Genomic DNA, 17978 nt, shown 5'->3' with positions numbered 1-17978 from the left:
GAGCACAAGTGGGGTAGGAGCAGAGATAGAAGGAAACACAGAATCTGAAGCAGGCTCCAGGCTCTGCACTGTCAGCACAGAGCCCGATGCAAGGCTCGAACTCACAAACTGTGAGATCGTGACCTGAGCTGAAGTCGGATGCTCAACTGACTGAGCCACCCAGGCGCCCCTCTGTTTTTTTTTTTTTTTTTAAGTTTATACAATAACTTTCACATTATTTTTTCCATTATAAAATCAACATGAGCACATTGCAGAACATTTCCATTAGAGGACAGAGGGGTGGGAATCACCCATCATCCTAACATAGGTACTGTTTGTTATAATTCCTTTCAGTCTTTATGTGTATTTTAAATTCTAATGATGCTATTTTTTTAGTGTTTCCTTGTAATACAATGAATTCTCATATACCCACCACCTCAATTTAACAGTTAACACAATGCCAACATTATGACACTTTTTTTTTCTTTATTTATTTTTATTTTTATTGAGAGAACTTGTGAGCAGGGGGAAGGGACAGAGGAAGAAAGAGAAAGAATCCTAAGTAGGCTTCCACGCTCAGTGTGGAGCCCAACCCTGGGATCATGACCTGACTCAAAATCAAGAGTCAAATGCTAACTGACTGAGCCACCCAGGTGCCCCTTATTTTATTTTTTTAAAGTAGTCTTCACATAGGGGCACCTGGGTGGCTCAGTCGGTTAAGCGTCTGACTTTGGCTCAGGTCATGATCTTTCAGTTTGTGGGTTCGAGCCCCACGTCAGGCTCTGTGCTGACAGCTCCGGGCCTGGAGCCTGCTTCGGATTCTGTGTCTCCCTGTCTCAGCCCTTCCCATGCTCATGCTCTGTCTCTCTGTGTGTCTCAATAATAGATAAATGTTAAAAATAAATAAATAAATTAAGTAAGTAAGTAAGTAAGTAGGCTTCACACCCAGTGTGGAGCCCTACATGGAGCTTGAACTCATGACCCTGAGATCAAGATCTGAACTGAGATCATTAGTTGGACAGTTAACCAACTGAGCCACCGGGTGCCCCCAGGACACTATTTTTAAATACTTATGATGTAGCGCCAAAATAATCAGGATATTCTTCATTACTAACATAATAAATAGTAATTTCCAAATACCATCAGATTACCAGTTAAAGTGGCCAGGCAGAAGTGATAGAACTGCACATTTGCAGGTCTGAATGGCCTTTCTCCTTTTGTCTTTATTCTCTTTGTTTTCCCTTTTCCTCATTTCTGGGCCAATGTTTCCGGTTTTATTATATCACGTAGCCAGTTTCCTTCACCCGAGTTATCTCTGAGCTTACGGTACACAGAAATTTACTACCTTGGCAGTTGATAATGTGTTACTTTATGACTCATCCCAAGGTATTATTTAGCATGTCATTTCTTTATGTCTTGTGTCTCCAGCCACTGCTTGTATTCCTTGAGATAGAAAGCATATTTTACCCTAATCTGATTTTCCAGGTAGCCCAACAGTATAATACAGATAGTTAGAGCTCAATACATATTGACTAATATCTCTGAATCCCCACTTGTTAGTAATATTTTTCCCTTTTTACTTCTCCCTCCAGCTAATAATTGCAATCTTTTGCTTCCTTGCTCCCTGATTCTTCGTGGCTCTGTCTTTTTTAAAAAAGTCATTGTAGTTCGATAACGCAAGATAATTAATTCATCATTAAAAGGCAATCAGTGATTAGCCTTCCAAAGGGAGGATTAGACTTTTTTTTCCCACCTAAGAAATTATGTTTTATTACTTTTGGAGAGTACAGGATTAGTGTTTTACATTTTCAGAATATTTTACCATAATTAGACCTCTGGAATTGAGAGGTCATATCATTCTCCAAGGATCATTTAATTCTTAAACCCCCTGCCAAGGGAGTGCTTTGTGGTGTGGTGTTAGTAGTGATATTTACACCTGCTTGCTGGGAGAAGGGCCAAGGCAGTCAGCTGATTTTACAGAAAAGCTCTGGAAAGTCATTGGGTGGTCACAAGACTTCAACTTGGGCTGCTGATGCATGGGAATTCAGTCTCAGAGGTCATGCTGCTGTCCTGGTAGGACCACATGGCAAATGGCACATACTTTCTTTAACTGCTAGACTGTTCTATATCTTGTGGGTGTTTAGTAACCACTGCCCAAAGGTTGACTGCATACCTTTTATAATGAGCTAGATGTGCCAGTGTCCAGAGAAGCATTTTGAGTTATATGGAAGTTTTTATAGAACCATGATAATTTCTTAAGTTTTTAAGTTCCTAGAAGGCAAAGGCAGATCTTCCTATAATATGATAATAGTAATAATAGTAATAGCAACAACAATTATAATAATGACTAACATTTATTAGGTGCTTACTCTGAGTTAGGAACCTTCCTAGAAACTTCTAAGAATCCCTTCAATCCTCACAGTGACCTTAGATGCCATATTTATCTCTGCTTTATAGATGAGGAAACAGGATTACAAAGAGATTAAGTAACTATTCCAAGGTCACACAACTAAGTGGTATAGCCAGGATTCAAACCATAGACAGTTTGTTTCCAGAGCCCTTGCCCTTAGCCATAATATTACATCGTGCATCTGAGTGCTTACGGAAAATTTTCAAACACATATGACCACCCAGCAAATTAAGAGTCATGAATATATGGATTTCATAGGAAGCAATAGCGGTACAGGCTGCGAGAAATCACTGTTGGTTTTTTTTCAATGTTTATTTATTTTTGAGAGAGACAGAGACAGAATGCGAGTGGGTCAGGGGCAGAGAGAGAGAGGGAGGCACAGGGTCTGAAGCAGGCTCTAGGCTCCAAGCTGTCAACACAGAGCCCGACGTGGGGCTCGAACTCATGAGCTGTGAGGTCATGACTTGAGCCGAAGTCGGACTCTCAACCGACTGAGCCACCCAGGTGCCCCTAAATACTGTTTTTATTTGGGACAGATGAAAAAAAAAACAAGCAGTGCATAACCAAATCATAACCAAGTCATAACCAAATCCTGTTCATTATACTTTAACTTATTTGGACAGATCTTAAATTGAACGCAAATCTCCAAATGCCACAGAATGAAGGACTCCTTCTCATAGTACTCATCCATGAGTAGCATTTAAGAGTATTATCTGAGCCTGGGTGAGATTTTATTTGTGGAATTCATATTTGTGCTTGTATCCCATATTTATTTACTAGTTCTCCTTGCTTGAAATGTCTCCTGAATCAAAGTTCTAATTATGTGTTTCAAGGCCCACTTGTATATCCTGCCACATACTGGTTTGAGCTCTCAGGATCAACTCTGCTTCTCATCCTTGGCACATGACTCCCACCTTTAAGCCCTATACCATTTATCCTTCTCCCCATTCAGCATTGCTATCCCCCTTCTTCAGAATTGTTAAAACTTACACCTTAGGTAAGACTTAGGAAGTCTGCCCTATCCATAACCCTGTAGAAGCTAGATAAAACCAATCATATCCCCAACTAGGCTGTAAAACCCACAGGAGCCAGAACTATAGTTATAATTGTTGTTTCATAACATGCCAGTCTCTGTGATTCAGGCATGGTGCTAAGCAACATGATGCAGTAATTATTTGATACAAGCATACGAGGGATGACCGGGAAGAGTACTGACTCACAAAATTCAAAGTATATGCATGCCCATGAGTAACCATGGTCCAGACATTGTTACTGAATTTCAGGTAAAAAGCCAAATAGAACTTGTCTAAGTTCAGTGGAGGCCAATTAAGATTACTCAAGACTTTTATATGAATAAACATCCTCCAACCAAAAAATAACTGTATTTATTTACATCTGTAAATAAAGTAACTGAGTCTTAGAGAGGATGAGTCAAATTCACAGAGTTAATAAATGGCAAATTCAGGACTTAAACGCAGGTCTGTTTGGCTTCAAAATCCATACTCTTACTATTTTATTAGACAATTTCATTTACTAACTTGTATTCTAATTCTTGGTACATACATGAGTCTTAATAAATGTTTGAAAAAACTTGAAAAGATAACTAAGAGTTAATATATTAGTATTTTTTTACTCTTTTTCAGAAGTTGTATTTACATGCTATTAAAATACATATGTATTCCTGTCCCATTAGGGCATCAGAGCCTCTGTGAGAAGCTCAAGAACCAAATGAGTTGTACACACAGAAAGGGGACTGAAGCACCAAAGAACACAAGGGTCTGAGCATCCTTGCGCAAGGGTAGCACTTGACTAGGCAACAAGGAACTATAGGCCCTGCTGGCTGGAGGCACAGAAGAAAGACTGAGGGGGAGGAAGATGGAGCAATGATGATGCATGGCGTTGGAGGGTTTCTGTGTGAGAGTGTGATGGGACGTAAGGCAGGTAGGCCCAAGCAACGGAGAGCTTTAAAACCAGGACAGGAAGGGGCACCTGGGTGGCTTAGTCTGTTGAGCGTCCAACTCTTGATTTTGGCTCAAGTCATGGGATGGAGCCCTGTGTCGGGCTCTGTGCTGAGCATGGAGCCTGCTTAAGATTTTCTCTCTCCCTCCCCCTCCGTCCCTCTCCCTCACTCATGTACACTCTCTCTAAAATTAAAAAACAAACAAACAAAAAAAAAAACACACAAAAAAAACCAGGACAGGAATTTGAAAGTTACCTTGTAATTAATAAGTATTTGAGACAATGATGTTTCAGAAGTAACATGAAGGCACCCATACACCATTATAGAGAACACCATCTAAAAGGAGAAACAGTAAGCCAGGTGTCATCCAAAATTTTATTAAAGAAATACCTTTTAACAAGTTCAAGCCTACAATTTCCTTTCTTTTGTAACCTGAGCATATGTGAACTCTAGATTTAAATATTTCTTCCATTTTTATAGGAATGCTCCAGAGTCCTTTCTTTATTGTTGTGATTTTGCTTCCGGAGCTGTGGAACTAGTAAAGGTATGCCCCATATTTTCTTTAAAGAGAGCCATGTAAGGATATAATTTATTTGTTGTTGAAGTGATATTTTTTAAATGTTTCAGTGTTATCTGTAACCATTTTTAACTGAGCTTTTACTAATTCTGGGAATCACATCATCACCTGATGCCTAAGGTATTACCCTAAAATGATAGAAGTTATTTTGAATTCAAAATAAAGCTGGGGAAAAAAAGGAAAATAAAATGAAATAAAAATGAAGGGACTGGTACACCTAGAAAGGTCAACAGGTCCTATGAGGTGATCTTATTCATATTTATGTCCCTAGAGCCCTATGCACAGACTGACACATAGTAGGCACTAGTTAAATTGAAACTTTTGAAAGTAAAACAAATTTTGAGAAAGTGTATGATACAAATGTAAAATGTCCTAGACTATTTGGAAAACAGTGGGGAGCCTGGGTTTGTTTGACCAATCCCCAAAAGCTAGTAAGCATTACCTTAGCAAAAAGTACTTTTAGGAAATGGGAAAGGAAAGGAAATTCTGCTAACAGAAATGTGTAGTCAATAGATGGAACTTAATTTCTGATAACAAGTGTAATAGTTATTCATGGTAGACATTTTCTAAAATACTAAAAAACCTAAAGAGGAAGATAAAATTCACCTATAGTCACACTTCCTAGAGTCCTATGGTGAATCGAGGTTACTGTTTTGGTATATATGCTTCTAGTGTTGTTTTGTACTCAAACTGTGTGCATGTGCATTTGTGTGTGTGTGTGTGTGTGTGTGTGTGTGTGTGTGTGTGTACTCTAATTTTTTCATTATTTATTTTTTTTAAGTTTATTTATTTAAGTAATCTCTATACCCAACATGGGGCTCGAACTCATGACCCTGAGATCAAGAGCCACATGCTCCACCAACTGAGCCAGCCAAGGCACCCCTGCTCTAATTTTTTGAAAATAACAGCTTTATTGAGATATAGTTCACAGACCATGAAATTCACCATTTTAAAGTTATACAGTTCAGAGGCACTGGGGTGGCTCAGTCAATTGAGCATCCAACTCTTTTGATTTCAGCTCAGGTCATGATCCCAGGGTTGTGGGATCAAGCCCCGAATTGGGCTCGGAGCCTACTTAAGACTCTCTGTCTCTCTCTCTCTGTCTCTCTCTCCCTATCCCTCTCTCTCCCTCCTTCTGCCCCTCTCTCCAGCTTGTACGCTCATTCTCTCTCTCTCTATCTCTTTCAAAAAATAAAGTATTCAATTCAGTGATTTTTAGTATATTTACAGAGTTGTACAGTCATTACTATTATCTGATTGTGTATTAGAGGATATTTGTATCTTAAGCCAAAGGAGGCATGGACAAGCAGTGGGAGAGAAAACAGGATGATCTCAGTGCCTCTGAAATCACATAGGGTAGGCTTCCAGCAATGCTGCCTCAAAAGCCTGCCCTATTCCACTTTTAAAATTAAAAAGGGATTGTGAAGAATACTTGTTGTTGAGTCCAAGTGCTAGACTTAATTTTTTTATGGCAGCTTGAAATAAGCTAACAGAATATGGAATCTGAAATAAAATGCATTCATATTTACAGAGGGAAGACACTAGGGAGAAATATAAAATTTGACCTCTTTATTTTAAGAAAAATGCTGAAAGTCTGCTAACTGCTTTTTTATTATTATTGTTCCTTTATCATGATAGTTGCACTCATCCTACAGAGCAGCTCAGTGTTGCGCCTTTGTTCATGATGTTTGTGATGAAGATTCACCGTACCCTTTTCCAGATGGGATCCTGGACGTCATTCTCCTTGTCTTTGTGCTCTCTTCCATTCATCCTGACAGGTAACTGAAGACACGAGAAAGGGCAAAGCAAATGTGTAAAGCACCTTTATCAATCGTGGTTTTCAGAACTATCAAAAGTGACAATTCTTAACTTTATTATTTAGTGAACTATACCATATATAACATGCAGCCTTTTAAGTGCAGTTTTTCCTTTCTTCAGACTTTTAGAAAGAAACCGGTCAAACTGCTTCATTAGTGAGCTTTCTATCACTGTCAGAGTGAAGTGAGCATATTCTGGCAAGACACATACCTATTAAAAATGACAGTACTTTAAGGAGATTACAAATTCAGAACAGCCTAATAGACTCCCAAGAGGGAAATTGTACTTGGTGATCAGAAACAAACATCTTTCTTTGATTTAGCATCTTACTGAATGTTCGTGAAGAGGTGGGTTGTGAATCTGTTTGGCTTCATACCAGTCTGTCACAAGACTTTAAAAAAACGTGTTTTAGGGGCGCCTGGGTGACTCAGTCAGTTAAGCGTCTGACTTCAGCTCAGTTCATGATCTCACGGTTCGGTTCGTGAGTTCGGGCCTTGCATCGGGCTCTGGGCTGACTGCTCGGAGCCTGGAGCCTGCTTCGGATTCTGTGTCTCCCTCTCTCTCTGCCCCTCCCCCACACATGCTCTGTCTCTCTCTGCCTCTCAAAAATAAAGAAAACTAATAAAAAAGAATGTGTTTTAAAGAGCCCTCTAGGGAATTAGGGGTACTCAAGATTTGCCAGATTAACCTTGGACCTTTATAATCTAAGGTTGGCCTAATGCCGTCATTTAAATATTTATGACTTTGATTTTTTGTTCACATAGTGTTTTTTTTTTTAAAGTTTATTTATTTATTTTGAGAGGGACAGAGAGTGGGAGTGGGAGAGGGGCAGAGAGAGAGAGAGAGAGAGAGAGAGGAGAGAGAGAATCCCAAGCAGGCCCCACACTGTCAGTGCAGAGCCTGACACAGGGCTTGATCCCATGAACCGCGACATCATGACCTGAGCTAAAACTAAGAGTTGGACGCTTAACTGACTGAGCCACTCAGGCGCCCTGTTCACACAATGTTTTGAAACAGTAAACATAGCTTTTGTTCAGAGAGGAAGTAGAAAGACATATTACCAGCTATTAAAATGATCACTTCTCTTAGAATTTTGCCACCTCATGTATATTAAGACACATGTGGTGTCAAGGGTTGTGCATTTGTAAGTTTTCTTAAAATTGGGTTTGCTGCTCTGGTTGTAGATTTAGCTCCAGGAATGTTCCTCTGCTGGTAGATACAGACTTGATATCAACCACTCTTTGATGAGTGTGACACTTTCCCAAAGAAAGTGGGTTAATGTGTGCGTTTTCCTTTGCAATTATAAAATCATTAAGACCCTTTACGGTCCTTTTACTTCTCATTCAGAGATGAGATTTTTGGTTGCTTTTTGAAAGACAAATTAAATTTTCAAATAAATCTGAATGAAACATATTTGTACCTGGTGAGATATATCACATTCCATGAAGCTACATTTCCTCCCAGTTTCTATAATCTATGTCTTTCTACTAATCTGGGTAGAATATTGGCATCATTCAGGTACTGGTAGAAAGATGTCATCTATGTATTTTATCTCATAGTTAAAAGAATGAATAGTTAAAAGGATGGAGTAGGTGGATAGAGAACAAGATTTTCTTTTTGACACCTGTAACAGGAAGTGTTTAAATTCCAAATAAGACCACAAAACCACTACTTGAAATTAGTTTAGATAATGTATTTTCTTATGATTTGAACTGAATGTTAAAAAGAAGGGGAAGCAGATGTCTTGGAAGGATTACTGTCGTTCTATAGTATGTTCATTCTATGTAATTATTATAAAATAAATTTACATGTATCATGTCCCTAGCCATTTTCTTGCCTAAAATGGTCTAAATGACCTAAAAAAAGGGTGAATGTGTAGAAGGAGGGCAGTAGTAAGTGAGAAGGCAGGACAGTATCTTTAGAGTCATTTGGGACAGTGATATATTTAGCCCCGTGAAAGTTTTGGAAAAGTGTCTTCTTGACAGCTTGGAAAATCCATGCACAAACGAATGGCAAGCGATTCTGCTAGACCTTGAGTCTGGGCATCCTAGCCTAAATGGGAATAAACCACAGGAGGCTACAAAAGAAGAGCTAACTGTCCTTATCATTAAAATAAAATACAGTATAATATGTTTACCACAGATCCAAGCAGAGAGTAGGTAGTCAATAAACACTCCTTTTTAAAATCTCTTCTTCCTTTTCCTCACCCTCCAACTAGAGGTAGATGAGGATAGCAGAGTTGGCCTGAGTGGAATAAAGAAAGAAAAGGAGCCTTCACCCATTATTGTCTTGTCCATCTCCCCCAGCCCTCTCCCACCGACAGTTCTCAGGAAGTGGCTCTGGAAGTTGGCGCTGAGCCAAGCAAGATGGGATGATGAAGAAAAGCAGCTCCCCACCCTTGCCTTTACTCACAACCCCAGACATTAAAGGATAATTGGGAAGAAAGGATTTACAGACGGAGATGGCTGTATTTGGCCCTTTGTTTTTCTGCATCTTTGTCTCATGCTTGTTTTAGTAATCGTTGCAGAAAGATATTTTTCTCAGTACATAAAACATTTCTTCTGAAAGTGGATATTTTAAGGATTAGATACAGTTTTCTTTAATTGCCAAAGCCTAAGGCCATAAGCACAGTGTGAAAATAACCTGTAATAAAATAAACAAGGAAAAATATTTTTCTTTTTTCCCTTTCATGTACTTATGTTCCAGTTTTTTAAAAGAGCATTTCATCTAATTATGCCACCTCTTTCTGTTATATTTCTGTCTTGTTTTCATAGTTACTTTAATTTCCTCACTACTTCCTTCAAAACCTGACATAAATCTGGCTTTTCACTCCATTATTCCACTGAACAGTGTTTTAACTGGAAGGATTTACAGATTATCTAATCTAAAACCCTCATTTTTAAAATAAGAAAAATCTAGAAGCTTTAAGTAGCATGGATGAAGCAGAGATGGGGAGGACTTAGCACACAGGCTGCCATTTACCATTCTCTGCTCAGGGCAGACACTGATAACTGATTTTGTACCCTGATTGTCATTCCCAGTGAGCCCTAAGAGCCCTTCTCAATAGAGCTCTGTAGGCAGCCAATGTCAGTCACTTGGCATTAATATGAGATCTGAAATCTTTGCCATCTCTGGCCCATAATCACACATAAGACCATAAACTTAACCAAAAACATTAAGTCAAGAGCAGTCACAAGGGGTCATATTTGATTGAGAGCCAAATGAAAAGAATAAATAATAAAAGAAAGAAAGTAAAGGCTTCCCAGTATTGAGCTGGGGGTGGAGTGTGAATAGAATTTAAATAGGCAGAAAGTAAGAAGGAGAGAATTCTTTGAGGGGAAACCATGTGAACGAAGGCATGGACTGCTTCAGAGCCAAGCATATAACAGTTTGGCGAGAGTTGATGCTTCACATTGAGAAGTAATGGTAAAGATGTTAGAGAGATTGAGACCAGTTGTAGGAGATCTCAAGGGCCCAACTAAGAAATTAAGATTTTATCCTATGGGTTAAAATCATGAACATTTTTGAGCAAAGGGATGATTTGACAAAACCATCATTTTAAGCGGAATAATTCATCAGTAATATACAGGAAGGCTTAACAAGGGGAATAATAAAGCATGTTAAGAAGTAGTGTGTTTTCAGGCCTAAGGAGGTAGAAGTTTGTACTAAAGGAGCACCAAAGGGAAACAAAAAAAGAGAAAAAAGCCATCAGTTAAAAAAAGAACACCTAGAATTGGATGACTAGATGGTTATGGAGAGGTTAGTGGAAGAGGAGAAAAAGGAAAGGGGTTAAGGATGTCTCTGAGGTGTTAACACTTTGATGAATGATGGTACCTTTGAACTAAATAAAGGAGAAGGAGCTAGTCTGGGAGGAAAGATGATCTCTGTTTAGATATGTGCAATTTGGAATAGCTCTACAATATTTTTTTTATCTTCAAGGAAAATGAAGCAACTTCAGTGTTTATCTGCCTTGGAACTACCTTAACTTGATGTAAATATCAGGAGCCATCTGTGGTTTTGCAGGGCAGCTTTGACATCATATATCAAGCTCTCTGAAGTCACCACTCTTGTCATTGGGTGATTACTTGATACTCTAGGCCTTTTGATTCTTATCATTTAGCAAGTTGGTACCCTTTTTCCTTTCTATACAAAATATATATATTTTTGTTGCCCTTATTTTTGTGGGTTAGATTTTTTGGCCCCATCGAGCTTTCCTTATTTTATCTCTAAGTAGGTTAGGATGTGGCATGTAAAACAAGATTTCTGTAAACAGTGTCTTGCTTTGTTTTCAAAGGATGCAAGGTGTTATAAACCGACTGTCCAAGTTACTGAAGCCTGGGGGAATGCTGCTATTTCGGGACTATGGAAGATATGATAAGACTCAGCTTCGTTTTAAAAGGGGTATATTCAGTTTGGAGTTATTTTCATGTGTTTTAAAGAATGCTTTGTTTATATTTTATTTCAAGTTTTTGTTTGTTTTGTTTGAAGGAATACTAGGTTTCTCTGATCACAATTATTTTTTTTAGGGCATTGCTTATCTGAAAATTTTTATGTGCGAGGAGATGGTACCAGAGCATATTTCTTTACGAAAGGTATGCTTATCTATAAGGGGAAATAATTAGCTGTAAAAAAAAAAAACTCTTTGGTTAGTCTGTCATCACACTGTAGCTGTTCTACATGAAAGCTTGAAAATGGCCTTTTTGCCTTTTAATCTTTTCCCAGCTGAAACTGCTTTAAAAGAATCACTTGTTTCATCTTATACCCAAATGAAGATGTAGTCTGTTCCATTTTGGAAGTACTGTTAGCCCAGATATGAAGAAGCTGATGACATACCACGGCCAAAGGAGGGAATTTGATTTTAAGAGTCCATAGAAAATTACTTGTCTCTTGTCAATTTCTCCTTAAAAAAAAAAAAAAAAAAAAAACTTTTAAATGAATTCTGCATGCAAGGATTTTCTCCAAACTTATGTGAGCACTTTTAAAATGTGCCATTTGGGGTCTCTGCAAACTAACAAAAACTCAGAAGAGAGGGCACCTTTCAAAATATTTAAATTTGCAACCAGTAGTAAGTAATGTATATCTATTTATGCCTGCTATGTTAAACTGTGTATAATGGTATATTTCTGTGAAGTAGAAGAAACCTATTTGGTTTCACAGGTTTCCTTAACTAATTTGTACTAGAGAGTTTCTTGGTTTAAATGAAATTTAGATGGTCAGTCATTCCATTGTTCTTGACTGTATCCTTTTCCCCCCACCAAGCCCCAGTCACATATACATTTGATTGCCACTTTTGTCTCAACAGGGGAAGTCCACACTATGTTCTGCAAGGCTGGGTTAGATGAGAAGCAAAATCTGGTTGATCGTCGCTTACAAGTTAATAGGAAAAAACAAGTGAAAATGCACCGAGTATGGGTTCAAGGCAAATTCCAGAAACCATTACACTTGACTCAAAAACCCTCCAAATTGGTATCACCACTCCTTTCTCATGGCTGAGTTATGTATCATGTTAAGGTACAAACCAGAGGATTACACTATTCAAAGACTTCTGTAAATCTTTCATTTTTGAAAGGGAAGACAAGAGAATTTGTATATCCTGCTGTTTATCATGGGTGAGCTCTTTTGTTCATTTTAAGCACTTGTAAATTATTTGGAAGAGTATACCATATTCTGTGCTCAAGCTTGTTTGGGTTTATTGTGTCTAACCATTTTGTTTGTTCTTTGAATTTTATAAGCATTCAGTTAAATGACTGATATAAGTCAGATGATTCTGAGAAACTATACCCTGCCATTTTTTAGAAGTGGGAAAAAAACATCTATTTATACATTAGTCTAACACAGTTAAATTCTCTTCCTCTGTTATCTGATAACGGAAAGGCAGCTCTCCTCGTTTCCTTGGCCAGTCACAAAACGAAGACTAAGGTGTTTGTTTTGTTGTTGTCTGTTTTTTCCCAAAACTCTTTTTTTTTTTTTTTGATTCAGAAACTAATGTCTGAAATAGAATGTTAGTTTCTCTTTCCTTTCCTAAAATTGGGGAAGTATGACCCAAGCTAACATTATTTTCAGGCTATTCTTAGGCATACAAATTGTAATCTCTCTTTAAGACAACTGCTATACACGAGAAAATTCTTAAATTGTAGCAATTAAAAATTTATTTACCACCTTGCCTCAAAAAGGGTATAAGTTGGCTTTCAAATTGTACTTTGTAAAAACAGAGTTTCTAAGATTGGTTTTTCGTTTGTTATACAACATCTACTGGGTACTTACATTGTGCTAAATTATATGGAGTAATACAACAAAGACTCAGTCCTGTCTTCAGGGAGCATAAATAGGATCTGGCTGGCAAAGAAAAATGTGCACATCCCAAGCCTCTCAATCACAATCTCTGATAATATATGAACAGGTACTCAAATAGGGAACTTATCAGCTAGTGGACTTTGGTTATGAGCCACAGAAATCTGGAAGAAATGGATAGTCTCTTGAAGGACCACTATGGGAAAAATTTAGTTCCCACTGTTTTTTCCTTTTTGAATTCACTTAAAATTCAGTTTTCTGTAAGAATGTGATTGGTCCCACTTGGGTCATGGATTCATCTCTTGACAGGTTGGGGCAGGGTGGCTTCATTGACGATGCGACTGAATGTATGGAGTGGAGAAAAGTTCCTCAAAGGAAAATGAAGACCCTGTTATCAAAAAAAGAGAAGAGGGATGCTGCCTAGTCATAAACATGTCATGTAGTAGTGGTAGCAGCAGCAATAGTGGTTCCAAAGAGAGAGAAAGATTAGCTGGTGGGAAGAAAAGGGGAAGTATCAGCATTCTGGGGGAGGTGGGTGTCAGGCTAGTCCTTGAACATGTGCTCTCAGAAGATGATGAAAGACAAGTGTGTTTGGTATGGACCATTCGAGATGAGGAATCATGGACAGAAGATAGGGAGGTCAGCTTATAGACAGCTTTGAATAGAAGAGCACATTTTGGGGGGGCACTTGGGTGGCTTAGTCAGTTAAGCATCCAACTCTTGATTTCTACTCAGGTTATGATCTCACGGTTTGTGGGATGGAGCCCCCACGTCGGGCTCTGTGCTGACAGCACGGAGCCTGCTTGAGATTCTCTCTTTCTGCCCCTCCCCTGCTTGCACTCACTCTCTGTCTCTCTCAAAATAAATTTAAAAAAAAAAGGGGGGGGGGACACATTGGGTTCTAGTCTCTGGATTGGAGCAATCTGAAGTTTGTTTCTTTGTTTCTGTTTTATCCTACTGATAGCATGTTATGAATATATTTAGAGAGATTAGGGCATCTTATGTAGAATGGAATGCAGTGAGGTCAGACGTGGGAGCAAGGAGGATCACAAGCTTTTTGCATATACTTGCCTTGGTAGCAATTCCTCAGAAGTACAATATTAAGGTTTCTGTTTAAATATGCTTCCGTCAATAATCCAAAAGTTGAAATTTGCCTGAGACTCTTCACTCTGTTGTATTTCATAATTAAAGTGTACATTTAAAGCCAAACTAATGAACGCATTACATACAACAAGGGCAGTTAGATAAGTTAATGTTGCTATGGGAACCCCAGTAGATCTTCTTGTGTCTCAATTTAAAAATCATGGCCTAAGGTGGTTTTAAAAACAACAGAAGATAAAATCATTCTCACATCCTCACACATGTAAGTCATACTCTCTCTCTCTCTCTCTCTCTCTCTCTCTCTCAGTCCTAAATAGCAGATTCAAGCCAGGCTTTTGACTGGCACAGTAAAATTCAGCTTTGTGTCTTTCTATAATGTATTATAGCATGTAGTTAACCTTTAGAAATTTCAAAAATACATCAACCAAATTTGGACTGTGAGACACAAACTGGGCTCTTTTGGGCTCCGTCTAGCATAGACCTCTTAATCCACATGGCTGCTCAATAGGTCATTTCTACCAGTGTCTTCTGCTTGTCTGGTCAGTCTTTGTCTTGCTTAGCCCACCTAAATCAGCCCCCTACTTAAAGTTGCTGCTAGACAAAATAACAGATTTTTGGCAGAGGGGAAAAAAAAAGGGGGGGGGGTAACCTTTTGCCCATAGATAATAAAAAATCATGTGGCAATCCCTATAAAATACCACCAGCATTCTTCACAGAGCTAGAACAAACAATCCTAAAATTCATATAGAGCCAGAAAAGATCCCAAATAGCCAAAGCAGTCCTGAAAAAGAAAACCAAAGCTGGAGGCATCACAATTCCAGACTTCAAGCTGTATTACAAAGCTGTAATCATCAAGACAGTATGGTACTGGCACAAAAACAGACACTCAGATCAGTGGAACAGAATAGAGAACCCGGAAATGGCCCCACAAATGTATGGCCAACAAATCTTTGACAAAGCAGGAAAGAATATCCAATGGAAAAAAGACAATCTCTTCAGCAAATGGTGCTGGGAGAACTGGACAGCAACATGCAGAAGAATGAACCTGGACCACTTTCTTACACCATACACAAAAATAAACTCAAAATGGATGAAAGACCTAAATGTAAGACAGGAAGCCATCAAAATCCTTGAGGAGAAAGCAGGCAACAATCTCTTTGACTTTGGCTGCAGCAATTTCTTACTTGACATGTCTCTGGAGGCAAGGGAAACAAAAGCAAAAATGAACTATTGGGACCTCATCAAGATAAAAAGCTTCTGCACAGCAAAGGAAACAATCAGCAAAACTAAAAGGCAGTCAATGGAATGGGAGAAGGTATTTGCAAATGACATATCATATAAAGGGTTAGTATCCAAAATCTATAAAGAACTTATCAAAATCAACACTCAAAAAAAAAATCCAGTGAAGAAATGGTCAAAAGACATGAATAGACAGTTTTCCAAAGAAGACATCCAGATGGCTAATAGACTCATGAAAAGATGCTCAACATCACTCATCATCAGGGAAATATCAATCGAAACCATAATGAGGGACCACCTCACACCTGTCAGAATGGCTAAAATTAACAACTCAGGCAACAACAGATGTTGGTGAGGATGCAAAGAAAGAGGAACCCTTTTGCACTGCTGGTGGGAATGCAAACTGGTGTAAGCCACTCTGGAAAACAGTGTGGGGGTTCCTCAAAAAATTAAAAATAGAACTACTCTACAACCCAGCAATTGCACTACTAGGTATTTATCCAAAGGATACAGGAGTGCTGTTTCAAAGGGGCACATGCCCCCCAATGTTTATAGCAGAACTATCGACAATAGCCAAAGTATGGAAAGAGCCCACATGTTCATCAACTGATGAATAGATACAGAAGATGTGGTATATATACAATAGAATATTATTCAGTGATCAAAAAGAATGAAATTCTTTCCAATCCAATCCACAATGTGGATAGAACTAGAGTGTATTATGTTAAGCCAAATAAGTCAGAGAAAGACAGATATCATATGATTTCACTCGTGTAGAATTTAAAATACAAAATAGATGCACATAAGGGAAGAGAAGCAAAAATAATATAAAAACAGAGAGGGAGACAAACCATAAGAGACTCTTAAATACAGAGAATGAACTGAGGGTTGCTGGAGGGGTGTTGGGTGGGGGGATGGGCTAAATGGACAGGGGGCATTAAAGAGGGCACTTGTGGGAATGAGCACTCGGTGAATGAATGTTGTAAGTGATGAATCACTAAATTCTATTCCTGAAATCATTATTATACCATATGTTAGCTAACTTGGATTTAAATAAATTAAAAGAAAAAAAAAAGACAGGAAATGTATTCTTCCCTGGAGCCTTTCCAGAAGGAAAGCAGCCCTGCTGATACCTTGATTTTAGATTAGTGAGACCCATTTCAGAGTTCTGACCTCCAGAAAGTAATAAGTTTGAGTTGTTTTAAAATCATGAAGTGTTGGGGCGCCTGGGTGGCGCAGTCGGTTAAGCGTCCGACTTCAGCCAGGTCACGATCTCGCGTTCCGTGAGTTCAAGCCCCGCATCGGGCTCTGGGCTGATGGCTCAGAGCCTGGAGCCTGTTTCTGATTCTGTGTCTCCCTCTCTCTCTGCCCCTCCCCTGTTCATGCTCTGTCTCTCTCTGTCCCAAAACTAAATAAACGTTGAAAAAAAAAATCAAAAAAAAAAAAAAATCATGAAGTGTTGCAAATATATCTGCTTGTGTATTAGCTTAAAATATTTGATAACTGCATGAAATTCTATTTTTTTCTTCATAAACATAAAGCTAGGACCAGTTAGGCAGAGTTTGATATTTAAAAATTCTTCTGAGGGAGCTGAATTCCAAAAGGACAGTTTTCTTTCTAATAGAAAAAGATGTTCCTTCATCTTCTTGCAAGATAGAAACAATGAAATATTCTGTATTAAAAATGCACCCTCTATTTTTCCACACTTCTAAAAATTCGCTTTTGAGTATTTTCCAAATGTAAAAACTCTCCTACACAAACTGTTTTCAGAAGTTTGCAAAAAAGCCAAGGTAACGGTTTCTGTTATTAAAAGTTTTGCATTCAGTATGACACATTTGTTGTATTGAAACACCAAGTTAATGTTGACTTCTGAGAAATTATTTGTGTTGCTCTACTCTGGTCCATATGCTTTGTCTCTGAATTATGAACACACGGAGGTTTCTACCATTATGCAATCTAAATAGTTACTTACTTTAGTTTGTGAAACCTCACCCATAGGCAAAGAGATGCCCCCCTGGGCATCTGAATCATTTAGACTGGAACTTCAGGTTAGCTAAATTCTTGCCCCCAAACTCTTATGCTGTCTTCCTATGGTTTTCTAACTCATCAAAGCCGAATTCTGAAACTGGAACTTATCACTCGTTGTTACTTCTAATTGGTTTTAATGTTTATTATGCTCCTCACAAGTGCAGATAACTTCACATTTGCATCACTAATAGACCTCTTTCAGAACCTCTGCTCCTTCTGCTTCCTGCCTCTATTAGTCATCCGTAGACGACATGTTGGCGTGGATTTTCCCTCCCCACATGTGAAAGTGCATTGTAAATTCCAAAGCACTGAATATGTGTGAGGTATTGTGATTAGTAACAACATTTACAGTCTATAAGACGGCATACAGAGTATTCCAGCAACAGAAACTTTTTCAGCGGTTTCATGAGACCTTGTGAGAAAGACAGTAAGATGCGGTGGAAAAATATTGCCTTGGAGTCAACAGAAAGCTTGGGTCTTAGTTCCTTTTGAAACACTTAGCTACTCTTTTTTTTATTAAAAAAAAAATTTTTTTTAACATTTATTTATTATAGAGAGACAGAGTAAGAGCATGG

At 38.4% G+C, this 17978-nt stretch overlaps 1 protein-coding gene across 5 annotated transcripts in view; it reads left to right on the top strand.

Annotated features, from left to right (window-relative positions):
* METTL8 (methyltransferase 8, methylcytidine) overlaps positions 1-14819 on the top strand; it is an 87427-nt gene extending 72608 nt beyond the window's left edge. For 2 of the 5 annotated variants that reach the window (XM_045480175.1, XM_045480176.1), the window contains exons 6-10: positions 4830-4893; positions 6565-6704; positions 11039-11145; positions 11271-11336; positions 12047-12421. In XM_045480175.1, coding sequence (XP_045336131.1) covers positions 4830-4893; positions 6565-6704; positions 11039-11145; positions 11271-11336; positions 12047-12237 — 568 coding nt within the window. In that variant the 3' untranslated portion in view covers positions 12238-12421. Of the gene's footprint in view, positions 1-4829; positions 4894-6564; positions 6705-9050; positions 9415-11038; positions 11146-11270; positions 11337-11466; positions 11965-12046 lie in introns of those variants that run through there. The other 3 variants (XM_045480173.1, XM_045480177.1, XM_045480178.1) reach the window with 3 other exon arrangements.
* Positions 14820-17978: the final 3159 nt, after the last annotated feature.

Source organism: Leopardus geoffroyi, chromosome C1 (genome assembly GCF_018350155.1).
Source record: "Leopardus geoffroyi isolate Oge1 chromosome C1, O.geoffroyi_Oge1_pat1.0, whole genome shotgun sequence".
NCBI lineage: Eukaryota > Metazoa > Chordata > Mammalia > Carnivora > Felidae > Leopardus > Leopardus geoffroyi.
This window is presented reverse-complemented; position numbering and strand designations above follow the sequence as displayed.